Below are 16,689 nucleotides of genomic sequence, written 5' to 3' on the forward strand. Positions count from 1 at the left end.
GCATACATACACGCTTTTAATCATGAGATGTTTGTAAGTACATGTCTTATGCATTTTTATTAAATATTTCGTACGGTATCACGCTATGGTCCGTTTTTATTGATATACCGAGGATATGTTCAATCATCGATGTGGTGCAATTTGAGATCTGCTCCCTGGATCCCTCCCTAGTCTGATGCTAATCTGATGTGGAGCCCATTGAATAGAATCTGTCTACATGCCTAATGTTTGGGTGGTTCTGGTAAGCGGCTTTCAGTTTGGTGGTGGTGTGTTCACACTGAAGTTTTGCTGACACATTGTGGTGCTGCTACGAACTTTTTATTGGACTGAATGTGCTTTTATTCATATTATCTATTATCATTGCTTTTTACCAGCCTGATATCTGGTTTCCTACTTGGCGCAGTTTACTTTTATATTGGACTTTATATGCTTATCACATTTCTTCTGCTGCCTTGACGCATATATATTTAGAACGTTTTTGACAAGCGCAGTTTTTTCTCCCTATAGTAATGTTAAGGAAAGAGCCTGGATGCCGACCGAGGTTTCACTGGTGTGTACTGTCAGCAGTAGCTCTGCGCTCGACTTCAATTGCCTGAAATCAGCACATGCGCAGTTGATGGCAGGGATACCGATCTTCATGGGATACAGATCTCCATGCTACAACGGCTTACTTTTTGCACCACAACACAGAGGAATTTACCTCAATCCCTGTGGTGACATTGTTACCCATAAGATTTCACCCTTTTGCTCTTCTGACTAATCTGAATTAATATCAACATGACTCCTGCTAAAGTAAGTACATTATGGGAAGTATTGGAACACACCAGCAGACTGTGTAATTTCCCCTGACATCATCATGAAGGGCCCATTTCCCAAAGGCAGCGTGCTCATTGGACCTGCTCTGCTCTTCGTAGATCTGGACTTTCTGTGCACGTTTTCTCTTACAGCCGTACGGCGGGGAAACTCATAAATTCACAAGTTAAAGTGACAGTGGTAGCCGACGGCAGCGATCTCTCAGTTCCCTGTCACTCTAGAGCTGTGGTTTCCTCTGAGTTTCAAAGGACCTTCACGTGACTTACTTGAAATGAGCTACAGGCCCATTCCAAGAAGAAGTAGAGGCAGTCGCTCTGATAAAGGACGGGGGCTCACGAAGAGCTGCTCACTTCTCTTCACCTGCTTGTCAGGCCCACCGGCGGTCATGTAAGATTGACCTTCAGCTTCCTCCTTGTGTTTGGCCCTGGTGCTTCCAGCTACCAAAGCTGCATTCGTCTCAAACCTTCTTTGACAGCACCACCATCCTGTTGATTGGACTTAACCTTGGGTCTTGTGGTGTTGGTGGGCTTCCTGGACTACAAGCGGTGTTCTGCCATTGTGCTCTAGCTGGATAAAGACTTTGTTCTTTAATCTTTTCCTGATTCTCAGCAACCTCGGAGCCTGCGTCCCATCAACCGACTGCAGGTACCACCTCTGTCTCCTCCCACCCCCTGACTGGTCCCTGCAGTCATCTAATGTATGCACTATCAACTCCCAGCTGCTTATTCTAGACAGAATGTCACAGAGATCACCACCGTCCGTCAGCTCCCTCTCCAGGAGTGCACCCGACACGTCTGGGTCAGAGGCTGACGCTCTATCACAGGTACGACGTTTGCTTATACTTCCAGTGGACTTTTGTAGTGCTCTTGTTATCATCATCATCATCATTATTATTTATGGTACTTATATAGCGCCATCAATTTACGCAGCGCTTTACATATACATTGTACATTCACATCAGTCCCTACCCTCAAGGAGCTTACACTCTAAGGTCCCTAACTCACATTCATACATAGGTGTGCGCAGCCTATTGCATTAGGGTGTGCACCCCAAAGATCAAACATATTTGCATGTGTATATACAGTATACAGATGGTGTCAGCAGAGCCGTGGACAGTGTCAGTAGGGCAGTGTCAGTAGTTTTTATTTTAGGAGCCCCATTAGGCAGCTTTGGTTAAATATCAGGGGTCTATTTCTGTGCGTTACTGCACGTTTAACGCAGTATGTTTCTGTGCATTAGTGCATGTTTAACGCAGTATATTCCAGTGCGTTACTGCACGTTTAATGCAGCATATTTCTGTGCATTAGTGCACGCTTAACGCAGTATATTTCAGTGCATTACTGCATGTTTAACGCAGTGTGTTTCTGTGTGTTACGTGCCATTTAATGCTGTATTTTTCTGTGCATTAGTGAACGTTTGACACAGTATAGTTCGGTGCAATCTGCACCACACAGGGTGATTAGGGTGCGCACGCCTATGCATTCATATACTAGGGCCAATTTAGACAGAAGCCAATTAACCTACCAGCATGTCTTTAGAGTGTGGAAGGAAACCGGAGTACCCGGAAAAAAACCCACACAGGCACAGGGAGAACATGCAGACTCCAGGCAGGTAGTGCCATGGTTGGTATTCGAACCAGCAACCCTTTTTACTGCTAATCAAAAGTGCTACCCACTTGGTGCTGATTTTTATTCATTGTGGTATAGAACCCTGCTGCTTATTTAATATGTAGTTTTCTGTTAGTTGTTATTGATGATTATTATTATTATTAATATGTTATTTGTTTATCATATTTTATTTTTTTGCAAGCAGTTTTATTCTTAGGTTATCATCTGATAATTCCATGTTTCTGAAATAAATATGGAGCAGGTTCTATTAGCTCATATGTTTTAAAGTCGCAACATCATATTTTGGTTACCAACGTTGTAAAATGATTGTGGGCTGACTGAGTCGGAAGGGGGCGGAAATTACTAAAACTGGAGAGTGCGTTTGTTTGTTAAATTAAGTAAAAAACTTGGGAGTGCAAAATCTGGTGCAGCTCTGCATAGAAACCAACCAGCTTCCAGGTTTTATTGTCAAAGCTTAATTGAAGAAGCTGATTGGCTACCAAAGTGGCTGGAGTAAAGCTGTAGATTTGATAGAAGAAACAAAGCAGATACTACAGATAGAACTAATGATATACCGTATTTATCGGGGTATTGCGCGCTCCGGCGTATAGCGCGCACCCCTAATGTGGACCCGCATTCCTGTAAACAAAAACATTTTAGTACTTACAGTTTTGGTGTCTTGCGCGGCGGCCTCGTCGGGTCCGGCGTCCGTCTGCGGCTTCGGTGCTGTCCTCCTCGTCGGGTCCGGCGTCCTTCTGCAGCCATCGTGGTGTCCTCCCCACTCGATCCCCGCTTCCCGCGCTGAATTTGAACCACTGCGCCGGCATATACCAAGCGCAGCACACTCGGGTATAGTCGGGCAGGCTCGGCTCCTCTCGCGGTCACGTCCTGTGCGTCCTGTACGTCCAGGACGTGACCGCGAGAGGAGCCGAGCCTGCCCGACTATACCCGAGTGTACTGTATATGCCGGCGCAGTGGTTCAAACTCGGCACGGGAAGCGGGTACCGGCGTATATCGCGCACCCACGATTTTGCCCTGATTTTCAGGGCAAAAAAGTGCGCGATATACGCCGATAAATACGGTAATTATCAGAGCTGAGCTGTAGAACTGTTGAAAGATATCTATTTATCAGACTATAAACAGTTTAAGCATCTGTCAGGTTATCTATATCGTATAGACAGGTAGGGTATTAAAGTAGCCTCCTGCAGATAGACAGTTTGACGCAAACCCAGCAGATCAGATAGATCTACTATACAGCCAGAGGGATCTTGTTCAGACTAGGAGCAGGCAAGGTATTTGCAGTATTAAAGAACCCAGGTAAGATTGGGACCACCGTGGTAATCTCTCATCTTTAACCACTTCAGCTCCGGACCATTTGACTGGCCAAAGACCAGAGTACTTTTTGCGATTCGGCACTGCGTCGCTTTAACTGACAATTGAGCGGTCGTGCGACGTGGCTCCCAAACAAAATCGACGTCCTTTTTTCCCCACAAATAGAGCTTTCTTTTGGTGGTATTTGATCACCTCTGCGGTTTTTATTTTTTGCATTATAAACAAAAAAAAGAGCGACAATTTTGAAAAAAAAAACAATATTTTTTACTTTTTGCTATAATAAATATCCCCCAAAAACATATTTTTTCCTCAGTTTAGGCCGATACGTTTTCTTCTACATATTTTTGGTAAAAAAATCGAAATAAGCGTTTATTGATTGGTTTACGTAAAAGTTATAGGGTCTACAAAATAGGGTATAGTTTTATGGCATTTTTATAATTTTTTTTTTTTTTTTACTAGTAATGGCAGCAAACAGTGATTTTATCGTGACTGCGACATTATGGCAGACACATGGGACACTTTTGCCGCTATTTTGGGACCATTCACATTTATACAGCGATCAGTGCTATAAAAATGCACTGATTACTGTGTAAATGTGACTGGCAGTGAAGGTGTTAACCAGTAGGGGGTGCTGAAGGCGTTAAGTGTGTCCTAGGGATGTGTTCTAACTGTAGAGGGGATGGGCTTACTGTGACACGACACTGATCACCACTCCCGATTACAGGGAGCTGTGATCAGTGTCCTGTCACTAGGAAGACTGGGGAAATGCTTGTTTATATCAGAAATTCTCAGTTCTTCCTCTCCGTGAGACGATCGCGGGACTCCTGGCAGACATCGAGTCCGCGAGATCCGCGGTCACACTCACAGAGATCACGGCACGTGCTCTGAGGCCGGCGCGTGCGCACCCAGAATCTTAAATAGCTTCCTTTACCACAGTGCAGTCCTCCTTCACTTACCTCATCCTTCCTTTTTTGCTTTTAAATGTCCTTATTTCTTCTGAGAAATCCTCACTTCCTGTTCCTCCTTCCTATAACTCCACACAGTAATGCAAGACTTTCTCCCTGGTGTGGAGTGTCGTGCTCGCCCCCTCTCTTGGACTACAGGAGATTCAGGACGCTCTCTACATTGCAGATAGAGAAAGGAACTGTGTGTTAGTGGGCGTTCTGACTCTCCTGTAGTTCAAGGGAGGGGGCGAGCACGACACTCCACACCAGGGAGAGAGCCTGGCATTACTGTGTGGAGTTACAGACAGAAGAACAGGAAGTGAGGATTTCTCAGAAGAAATAAGGACATTTAAAAGCAAAATGGAAAGATGAGGTAAGTGAAGGAGGACTGCACTAAGGTAAAGGAAGCTATTTAGGGAAAAAATAAATTGTACCTTTACAACCCCTTTAACTTTGAAAATTATTTTTTTCTAAATAATTGTGAAGCTGTATTCTCTTCAAATACCCAATCCTGTGCAGGAAAGATTGTGTTTTTATAATGTTACTTGCACATGAATAGGTATTCTAAGTGAATGTAGTTTCACCCTACTTACTAACATTTACTTTGAAAAGTGAACATACACTTCGCTAAGTGGACAGCCTCTACTCCCTAACTAAACCATCCAGTATGAGAAAACTGTACACTGTGCAGAGAAAAATTCCTAAAAAATCCCCCAATATCTAAGTATAAAATAAATATTTACAAATGGAAAAAGCAAAAATTAAAGCGGGGGTTCCGCGGGTTTAAGTTTTTTTCTTTTTAAAGTCTTCTGCCGCTCTTACCTTGTGTAGGTAATCGCTCATCTGTCCCAGTCTTGTAGCCCGCTGCATTGCCAATCGCGAGAAAAGGATATTTTATAAAATTCTAAAATGGACGTTACCATCTTTACTGTGGGCACTGTGAAGCCCAGCTCATTCTTCTTCCGGGATGCGGCGAATGCTGATGCTGGCAAAGTCACATGACCCGCCTGACTAGTCACCTGACCCGCGAGATATCGCGGGATTTCGACACAGCGCGTCTCCTGCGATTCTTAGGAGACGCTCCCAGGAGACAAAGCGCTGATGGGGGATTTTGGAAAACCACGCCCACTCCAGCGGGGAATAGTGAGTGACAGCTCACAAAAGGCCCTCGTTCAAAAGTAAGGAGGCCGATAAAAAAACTAAAAAAAAACGCATACATCGTGTACTATGGCTGTAGTTTTAATAAGCACAACTTGTAAATTAGGGTGAACCTCCGCTTTAAACAAATGAACTAAACAAGTTATAACCAAATACAATGAATGAGTTCAAATGACAAATGAATGAGAATAAGTAATTCAATGAATTACTGGCTATGGCCACTAGGTGGCACAGTATATATATCCCCAAACCCTATTTCTTGTAGACTATACAAGTGCAAGTGTATTGGCATGCATTTGATGTCTAAAAAATATTGGCCCGGATTCAGATACATTGGTGTATCTATCCGTGTGGCTTAACGTATCTCAGATACGTTACGCCGCCGTAAATTAGGGCGCAAACTCCGTATTCAGAAAGCACTTGCGCCCTTAGTTACGGTGGCGTAACGTCTGTGGTCCGGCAAAAGCCCGCCTAATTCAAATGTGGATGATGTGGGCGTGTTTTATTTAAATTCACTGTGACCCCACGTATTTGACGTATTTTATCGGTGTATCTACCTAATTAGCATATTCATCGCGTAAATATACGGAAGCGCCACCTAGCGGCCAGCGTAAATATGCAGCCTAAGATACAACGGTGTAAGACACTTACGCCGGTTGGATCTTAGGGAAATTCTGGCGTATCTAGCTTTCTGAATACAGAAAGAAGATACGCCGGCGCGTAAAGGCTATCTGAATCCGGGCCACAGTGTATGTGTGTTTGTGTCTGTCAGGATGCTTCTGTGAAATAAAAATAGTTTATATTGACTTCACACTTCACAGAAATGTGCAAATTTTAAAACGGAACTAAACTCTCTCAATCAACATTTGCAATTTTTAATCCTTTTCCTGCTAGTACTAGTAAATACAGTAAAACATTGGATTGCGAGTATAATTCGTTCCAAAAACATGCTTGTAATCCAAAGCAAATTTCCCCATAAGAAATAATGGAAGCTCAAATGATTCGTTCCACAACGGTTTATTCATAAATCCTTCTGTCTATAGTCCATATAAAACTGAACCATACCAGGCCACATGCTCTCAACGTGAGGGGTTGCTTTGGGGCAGTGAGACCCCCCCAAAGCATGTTGATGGGGACAAGGGCCTCTTACCCACAACCCTGGGTGATTGTGAGGGTCTGTGGTCAGGGGGCTTATCGGAATCTGGAAGCCCCTTTAATAAGGGGGTCCCCAGATCCCCCCCCCTCCATGTGAATGAGTAAAGGGTAACCAGGACCTCAGTCCTCTTGCTGGTGATCCCTCTTGTAATACCTATTCTCCTGCTGATGAGTAGTGATACCTAAAGGTCTATGTAGGACAATCGGGGCCTCCTTTCTGCTGCTGGTGATCCCTCTAGTAAATAACTAAAGATCTATGTAGAGGAATCGGGACCTTCTTCCCCTTTCTGGTGATCCCTCTTGTGATATCTTAAGATTTATAGGGGAACCTTCACCTCCTGCTGGGGATCCCTCTATTGTTGCACCCCAGAACTCTATTTTCTTTCCCCACAGCTTGGCCTCATGGTTTGCTCATTTTGCAGAAATTCATCCAAGCTGCATGCATATTACTGTCAAATGAGATCCCACAACCACAAAGCAGCTATTTTTAAACCAAGGAACAAAAGAAAGTGAGAGTAAATATTAAGGAACACCTTTACAGACGCAGCAAACAAAGAAGTGTTTAACATTGCATTGCTCTAGGTCAGGGGTGGCCAAACTTTCTAAACAAAGGGCCAGTTTACTGTCCTCCAGACTTTAGGGGGGGCGGACTGTGGCCATTGGGAGTAGAAATTGTCCTGATGTTAGTGAAAGTTAACAACGTATCTTTGGTATTGGGAGGGGGGATAGTGTTCCATAGTTGGTGTTAGCGAGCAAAACGGTGCCCAATCGCTGGTGTCAATGGGAGGAATGCTGCCCCATTATTGGTGTTGGTGAGAGAAATAGTGCCACATCGTTGGCGTCACTGAGAGAAACCCTGCCCCATTGTTGGTGTCAGTAGTAGGAATTATGCCCCATTGTTGGTGTCGGTGGGAGGAAGAGTGCCTTTTATCAGTGGAAGGAAAATTGCCCCAAGGGCCATGTGAAGGCATGCAAAGGGCCGCAGTTTGGAGACCACTGCTCTAGGTGTTGGGATGAGTTGTACGATAACAGCACTGCCAGTATATCAACATAACAATACAAGACAGGGAGGAGGAAGCCCATTTATTTCAGAGAGCTGTCTTAAAGTGGTTGTTTGCCCAAAAAAAAAAAAAAATACCCTGCAAGACAAAGGCATAATGAGCTAGTGTGCATCGCATACTAGCTCATTATTAAATGCTTACCTTAGAACGAAGCCCCCGCAGCGTCGCCCGGTCACCGCTGAGCGGGCCGACATGTTCCCCCAGCATTACTTCCGGGTTTGCAGGATATGCCTACAGTTCCGGCAAACAGCTCTGAAGTTCCAGCACAATATGCCAGACCTTCAGAGCTCATGCATCACTGACGTCAGCGGCTGCATGCAGGGTGAATATCTCCTAAACGGTGTATGTTTAGGAGATATTAAAGCGGAGTTCCACCCAAAAGTGGAACTTCCGCTTAAACCACTTGCCCCTTACATGCCGCATTTGGCATGTCATTTTTTTTGGGGGGGGGGGAGTGGGGGTTTCAGTAGGAGTGGGACTTTCTGTCCCACTTCCTCCTTCCGCCCAGGGACCGATTAGGCGATACGTGGGAGGGGCCGCCGTAGGCGATATGACGTGACAGGTCCCAGGCGATCGCGTGACCACACATTCGAAAGTGAGTGCCCAGCCGTGAAGCCGAAAGCTGTCACGGTCGGGTGCCAACACTTGGAATGAAGGCGCCGGCAGGAGAAGGGGGGAGAGGAGCGGAGCCCTGGCCGGCGCGTCGCTGGATCGTGGAACAGGTGAGTGTATGTTTATTAAAAGCCAGCAGCTACACTTTTTGTAGCTGCTGACTTTTAATAAACATAAAAAAAGCCTGGAACACCCCTTTAATTTTACCTATAGGTAAGCCTTATTATAGGCTTACCCAGTGGCGGCCCATCCATTAGGAGTGCCCGGGCACCACCCCCTATATGCAATGGATAGATTCATGTATAGCATGAATCTATCCACTGCTGCGGTCACCTCCTATTCATGCATCTAGCCCCTTTCAGGGCATCGGGCACATGAATTACAGCGGCGAGTTTTTTTTTAAGCACCTTATTAGAGCCAGAGGCTCTAATAGGCTTCAAAATTGGGTGGGCGTGGGTCGCAGAGAATGCGCTCCAATCTCACCCAGGTGTGTTACAACAGCGAATTAATATTCGCTGTTGAAACACTGATCCTCAATCCGGCCAATCAGAAGTGGGTGTGAGACCCGTTTTCTAATTGCCTGAAAAGATAAGGAGGATGAAAACGTAAGCCGCCGCTGTGATGACCTGTGGAAAGCAGGAAAACGGGAATCTGCTGAGCAGGGGAAGCCACCGGTGAGTGGGATAAGCGCTACTGACTGACTGACTGATTGTGTGTGTATATTGGCATACTGTTTGCCGCTCCCCCCCATAAAAAAATCCATCTGCCGCTACTGGGCATACTTGTAGGTAAAAATCACAAAGCGTGGTATACAACCGCTTTAACACAGTGTATGCTAAAGTGATATTAAAGCGGAGTTCCACCCAAAATTGGAACTTCTGCTGTCCCACTTCCTCCTTCCGCCGAGGGGCTGCTAAGGCGAATAGCCTAATCGCCTTTCTGCAGCCCCTCCCTGTAGGCGATCGCCTGGGACACGTGACAGGTCCCAGGCAATCGCCTGTCCAATTGGATGGCACGGCACCGCTCGCGCATGCGCAGTGGCGCTCGCGCATTGCGCAGTGGGTGCCCGGCCGTGAAGCCGAAAGCTGTCACGGCTGGGTGCCCACACTTGGAATGAAGACGCCAGCCGGAGAGGGGGGGGGGAGAGGAGCGGAGCCCTGGCCGGCACGTCGCTGGACAGTGGAGCAGGTGAGTGTTTGTTTATTAAAAGCCAGCAGCTACACTTTTTGTAGCTGCTGACTTTTAATAAACATAATAACTGACTGGAACTCCCATTTAAACACACACTGTTTATTTTACACTGGCCTTTTTTTCTGTATATGGATGATGGCACTGTAATCATTTTAATTTAAAAAAATCTAAGTACTTTTTTCCGAATCAATATACAGCTGTCACATGACCCAGCTCTTTCCCAGCCTGTCTGTAGGGAAACAGTGGCAGGAGGAGCTTCTAGTCCTCTTCTGCTAAACACAAGTTTAAAAAAAACAGCTACAAAGTACAGTTATAAATTAATAAATAAATAAATAATATCAATAAACTGTTTTAAATTGTCACACAAATAAATAATAATAAAAAAAAATCTATATATATATAGGCAATAACATGGTGTGGGTGGATATCTGCACGTCACAGGCTGTGTCGTGCCTCTCAAACCTGTGTCTTAGAATAAGAGGGAGGTGAAGCCTTCATCAATCTACATGTAACATCCTGCCCCCATTTTGTTTAACTGGGCGTGGCTTGGAGGAAGTGGGAGGGGGTGAGCTGTCATTTACCACTGTGTATACACCCACATGTGTGACTCTATAGTCACATGGGCTGCTCAGGTGTGATAGGGCGGAAATGCTCAGGGTGGAAATACACTGAAAACTGAGCATGTGCAGAACTGCCAACACAGCTCTGCAAAATCTGCAACTGCGGCGGTGACATGGACAGGAGGGGAAGATAGAGAGCAGCAGAATCAACCAAGCTTTTTGCAAAAACAGAAAAAGAATCTCATAGTGACTGAGTGAGTATGAACAGGATGTAATGCACTATTTATTGATAGTTTTTTATGTTGTGGGTTTAATGACACTTTACCGCACAACATAACTTGCATTTATCCACCACAAAGAAGTAAATGAGTGGCAGCATCTTGTTTATTGACATAAAGCCTGTGCATTGTTGCAAATTTTGCTTGTAGAAATTGTTTACAGCATTTACCACCTGTAGTACGGTGTTGTAGATTTTGCCATACATGAAATATAGGAGTAGATTAACAGATGGACATATATGTGACAACAACTATACAATTCTGAGGTTAAACCTCTACTAGGTGAATTTTCCAAAAAACAGGGCAAGTTGACTGAGTACAAAAACAATGGCCCATATTCAAGAAGCAATTGCGTCTGCGTAACCATAGTTACGCAGCGCAATTGATTACTTGCGCAGGCGTAACGACTTCTCCTGATTCAGAGAGCTCGTTACGCCGACTGCAGCCTAAGATATGCGTGGCATAAGGCTCTTATGCCCTCATATCTTAGGCTGCATTCTTACGCAGGCCGCTAGGTGGCGTTCCGGTAGTGGTCAGCGTATAGTATGCAAATTGCATACTAACGCCGATTCACTACCCTACGCGAGCCCTGCGTACGCAGTTTACGTCGTTTGCGTACGTCGGTTTTTGCGTAAGGCTGCCCCTTCTAATAGCAGGGGCAGCCAATGCTAAAGTATACCCGTCGTTCCCGCGTCGCGAAATTTGAAATTTACGTCGTTTGCGTAAGTGAATCGTGAATGGCGCTGGACGCCATTCATGTTCACTTTGAAGCAAATGACGTCCTTGCGACGTCATTTACCGCAATGCACGTCGGGAAAGTTTCCCGATGGAGCATGCGCACTACGCTCGGCGCGGGAACGCGCCTAATTTAAATGATCCACGCCCCCTACGGGATCATTTAAATTGCGCGCGCTTACGCCGGGCATTTTGCCGGAGCGCCCACGCAATTTACGGAGCTACAGCTCCGTGAATCGCGTGTACTGCAGGAAATTTCGGGAGGTGCAGCGGCAAAACGGTGCGCAGCGCCTCCGTAAAAAAGGGGCAAAGCTACCTGAATCTGGGCCAATGTTATCTTCATTTCTGAGCAGTCTGAACTGAAACACAAATTCAGTTTTCTAAGAGGAATTGCTCCCTCCCGCTCGGCCTGGTCTGGAGGACATTTATTAAAAAAGAAAAGCTAAAAGACAGTAGTGCACACACGGTCACTAACGATATCCGCAATAAACTTCTATAATCTGATTGTCTCAGAGTGCTGACCTTCCCACACTGCTGTACAGGTTGTAAGGTACCGGTTGGGAGGATTATGGATGATGTATATGTATTATCTAGGTTTCTCTTACACACAGTGGGGAGCATCAGGGGGCTCCATGATTTGTTACGGAGGAAATAAATGTTGTGTTTTCTCAGATCTTAATAAGTTCTGGACTGAAACCTGGAGTCTGGAGACTTTGTAGAGCTTTGGGTGGGATAAAGCCTCCATCCCTTGGTCCATGTTTTACCTGATAGCCAGACGTCATTAAATAGCCATTTACCCACAGGCCTTTATATATGTGAGATGACTGATGCTAGATGCTCTCTCTCTCTCTTCCAGCTGCTGTATGAGCCTGCTGCTGGGTGAAAAGGCTGAATGCTGACAGAACACTAAAGGTTAATGTTCTTCCTGTTTGTTTGGCCCATTAAGGGGTACCGTTAGTTAGGAACCGACATGAGTTTAATTATTGGTTTGGAACGAACAGATGAGCAAAGGATGGATACCTTGAAGCCGCACATCAATGCAGACCCACTGGTATTGGAATGAATGGTAGTATCAGCCTGAGCTCCCACCAGGCTATGGGTGTCCGCAGAACTTTTTTCAGGGAGGGGCATCATTTTAAGGTCACACATGCAATATAAAAAGATGTACGTTCGCTAGTCTATATGTGTATGGGCATGGACTGGTGTTACGCCTGGCCTGAGTGATTTCAAATACAAAGTGACGCTGAACTATCTCTTCTATAACACATATATCTTTCCAGTAGAAAGATATATGTGTTATATAAGAGATAATTCAGCTTTACTTTGTATTAGAAGTTACTCAGGCCAGGCGTACCACCAGTCCATGCCCATACACATATAGATCAGAGAACGTACATCTTTTTATATTGCAATGTATTGCAATACATCTGTTGTGGCCATATTTTGATCTTGATGAAAATAGCTTATACAAAGTGAAGAAGATGAATTATCTTTTAACATACACAGACATATCTTTCCAGCAATATATAAATCAAAATGCTCCTCCTAACTGCTGTTACCTGTAGTTCGTCTTCTGTTGCTTGCAACTGTATATGCCACTCGCTTCAGGTCAGGATTTCCTGTGATGTGATGATGAGTAGGCACTGGCAGCGTATCACTCGGTGGTTGGGCCACTGACTGCACTTAGTAGGCGGCGCCAGCCGGATCTACACAACGGGGCAGATTCAGATAGAGATACGACGGCGTATCTCCTGATACGCCGTCGTATCTCCTGATATGCCGTCGTATCTCTGAGATCAGACGGTCGGATCTATGCGACTGATTCATAGAATCAGGTTCCGCATAGATCTCCCTAAGATCCGACAGGTATAAGTGACTTACACTGTCGGATCTTAGGCTGCAATCTCCCGCTGGCCGCTAGGTGGCGTTTCGTGTTTTACTCGCGACAAATATGCAAATGAGGAGATCCGCCGATTCAGAAACGAACGCCCGCCGCTTTTTTTTTACGTTGTTTGCGTTCGGCTTTTTCCGGCGTATAGTTACCCCTGCTATGTGAGGCGTATCTTATGTTAAGTATGGCCGTCGTTCCCGCGCCGAGTTTTGAATTTTTACGTCGTTTGCGTAAGTCGTTCGCGAATACGGGTGGACGTAATTTACGTTCACGCCGAAACCAATGACGTCCTAGCGACGTCATTTGGAGCAATGCACGCTGGGAAATTTAGCCAGCGGCGCATGCGCAGTTAAATCTGCGCGGGGACGCGCCTGATTTAAATACTACACTCCCCCTAGCCGCGGAATTTGAATTCCGCCGGGGGATTTACGATCCGCCGGCGCAAGTTTTGAGGTAAGTGCTTTCTGAATACAGCACTAGCCTCTCAAACTTGCGCCAGCGGATCGTAAATCAGATAGATTACGCGGATCTAAAGATCTGCTAATCTATCTGAATCTACCCCAACATGTACATAGGCAGGCAGCCAATTACTGGAGAGGAGCGGTGGAACGGCCGAGCTGCCGAGCCATCTCATCCGATTATCGGGCCGGGGGTGAGGGAGGGACATCAGATGTGTCAGGACAGAGAGCAGCCGGCTGACTCAGAAAAAAGTCAGTGGCGGACACTGCAGCTGGCAGTTCGGGGGGGGGGGGGCATTTGCCCCTACCTGCGGGCGCCCATGCACCATGCCATGCCTCCAACATGTTTTACTCCACCCCTCTGCGTTTAATCATCATTATCTAAAAGTAGCAGCTCAAAAGCCATTTATTTTGTATTGCATGGTATTTATATTTCCATTAGGCCAATAAGGAAACAAGGAGAGAAAAATTGCAGTTAACAAAGGTACAATACCAGAATCCTGAGACTTAAAAATTACAGTCACATGAGTGAAATAAAGATCTGTATCTTTGTATTGGGCTTTATTAGTTGAGCTTAAAATGTTGTAAAATCAGGGTGTTGTGTTCCACATATGCATGGGGCCTCTAGTTGTTTCATCGTTCCCCTTGTTGCTATACAGTATACTGCACATAAACCCAACCTCGTTAATACAAAAATAGCTACCGTGTTTCCCAGAAAATAAGCCCAGGTCTTATATTAATTTGGGCAACAAAAGACACAGTAGGGCTTTTTTTTGGGTAGGTCTTACCATGTAATATGCTGTCTTCTCTCCCCCTCTCCCTCCCTGCCTGACAGGAATCCCCAGTGTGAAGTCTAGGGGGAGGATGTGTGGCCATCAGGTTCCTTCCTCCCCTGCCTTGGGGGGGGGGGGGTCTACTTTCGGGAGATCCCCTGACCTAGTACTTGTTGGCTGAGGTGGGGGAGATTTACTAAGACGGATGCACTCAGAATCTGGTGTAGCTGTGCATGGTAGCCAATCAGCTTCTAACTTCAGCTTGTTCAATTAAGTTTTGGCAGTAAAACCTGGAAGCCAATTGGTTTATTTGCAGAGCTTTACCAGATTTGCACACTCCAGTTTTAGTAAATAACCACCAGTGTGTGTAGGGAAATGGCTCTGCAGGGATGTAGTTCAGGTGGACATGCCTATATCAGTAAGGCCTCATACACACAACCAAGAAACTCGACAGAATCCATCAAGAAACTTGGTGGGAGAGCTTTTTTTGCCGAGGAAAATGGTCGTGTGTACGTTCTCTTTTTCCTCGACGGGAGTCTCAATTTCCTCATTGTGTTCCTCGTCGGGCTGGTTTTTGACGAGAAACTCGAGCGTGTGTATGCTAAGAAACCCGCACATGCTCAGAATAAAGTATGAGACGGGAGTAAAAGTAGCATTTGTAATGGAGATAACACATTTTTCACGCTGTAACAGACTGAAAAGTGCAAATCGTCTCCGACCAAACTTTTACTTAACACGCAGTAACATGAGATTAGCAAAAGCAGCCCCAAGGGTTGTGCCAGTGGAATCGAACTTCCCCTGCCGTTGTATGTGTTGTACGTCACCGCGTTTGAGAATGAGGAGATTTTGTCTTGACCGTGTGTACGCAGAGCAAGCTTGTCGAGTTCCTCGACAAGCCTAACAAGGAACTCGTCGAGGAAAACGATGTGTCTCGCCCGACGAGTTCCTCGGTCGTGTGTACGAGGCCTAAGAGCTGAGTTTTCAGTAGTTGTCCCTGTTAGAAATCCAGTGGACTCCTAACTTTATGTTTGGGCTGACAATGCAATGTCATTGCTGCATTGAAATCCCAAGCAGGATTCAGTCCTGCATGCTGAACTACAGAAATTCACCCATCCCCCACCCCCCTCTGTCCTAGTCTACATGCATATGTACATTTATTTCCCAGCAAAACAAGGCTGCTTCATTGTTTCCCAAAAGCCTATGCACACATTGCGCGTAGGAAATGGCTTCATGGAGATTTAGTTCTGGTGGACATGTGTAAAAACTAAGCTTCCATTACAGCTGCCTCTGCAAGAATTTAACCACTTGCGGACCGCCCACCGTACATATACTGTACATATACTGTCTAATAACAGTCTTCTATTCAGGTATCACCGGCTGTTGCTGTCCCAGGCAGAGAGCATTTGGTATCACAACACCCGTGACAGCAGTTGGCGCTATACATTAAGCATCGGCTTATGACAACCCGCTATCCCAGAGCAGGAGGTCGCGGGCCACATCAGAGGAATCCGTGGGCCACTGGTTGGGCACCCCTGACGTAGGGTGTATACTCTTACCAGAAAGGTGGATGCCGTTAACATTGAGTCAATCGAGCAGAGAAAGCCAGGATCTGCACTCCTCCAAGGCAGTCATGGGGTTCTGAAAGATTTCCAAAAGCAGCATCCAGGGGTCTTGTGGACAGCCGTACGAGTAGAAGACCAGATTGGGCTTGGTTTACTGCTCCCCACATTGCTTTTATCTTGGTGATCACAAATTGTATTATTACGGATGTTCTCTGGTTTTTATTTAATAAAACCTACCCTTTTAATCTACACCATGTGGAGCATTTTTTTCTCTCTAGCTCCCTCTTGATTTGGCCTTGCAATCTGGTCTTCTACTCGTACGGCTGTCCACAAGACCCCTGGATGCTTCTTTTGGAATTCTTTCGGGAACCCCATGACTGCCTTGGAGGAGTGCAGATCCTGGCTTTCTCTGCTCCATTGACTCAATGTTAATGGCATTAGAGTCCACCTTTTCTGGTAAGAGTATAACCCTACATTTATGATAGAAGATACATTACCTTGATGTTTCCACGTGTTCACCTTATCACTGGGTTTCACTTTTGAACAACAACTCTTCTTT

The 16,689-nt window shown here is 45.6% G+C and overlaps 1 protein-coding gene across 1 annotated transcript in view; it reads left to right on the forward strand.

Annotated features, from left to right (window-relative positions):
- Window positions 1-910: 910 nt before the first annotated feature.
- BATF3 (basic leucine zipper ATF-like transcription factor 3) overlaps window positions 911-16,689 on the forward strand; it is a 34,765-nt gene continuing 18,986 nt past the window's right edge. Inside the window, exon 1 of the mRNA XM_040351470.1 lies at window positions 911-1,636. Coding sequence (XP_040207404.1) covers window positions 1,550-1,636 — 87 coding nt within the window. The 5' untranslated portion in view covers window positions 911-1,549. The remainder of the gene's footprint in view (window positions 1,637-16,689) is intronic.

The sequence above is a fragment of the Rana temporaria genome, chromosome 4 (genome assembly GCF_905171775.1).
Source record: "Rana temporaria chromosome 4, aRanTem1.1, whole genome shotgun sequence".
Classification (NCBI taxonomy): domain Eukaryota; kingdom Metazoa; phylum Chordata; class Amphibia; order Anura; family Ranidae; genus Rana; species Rana temporaria.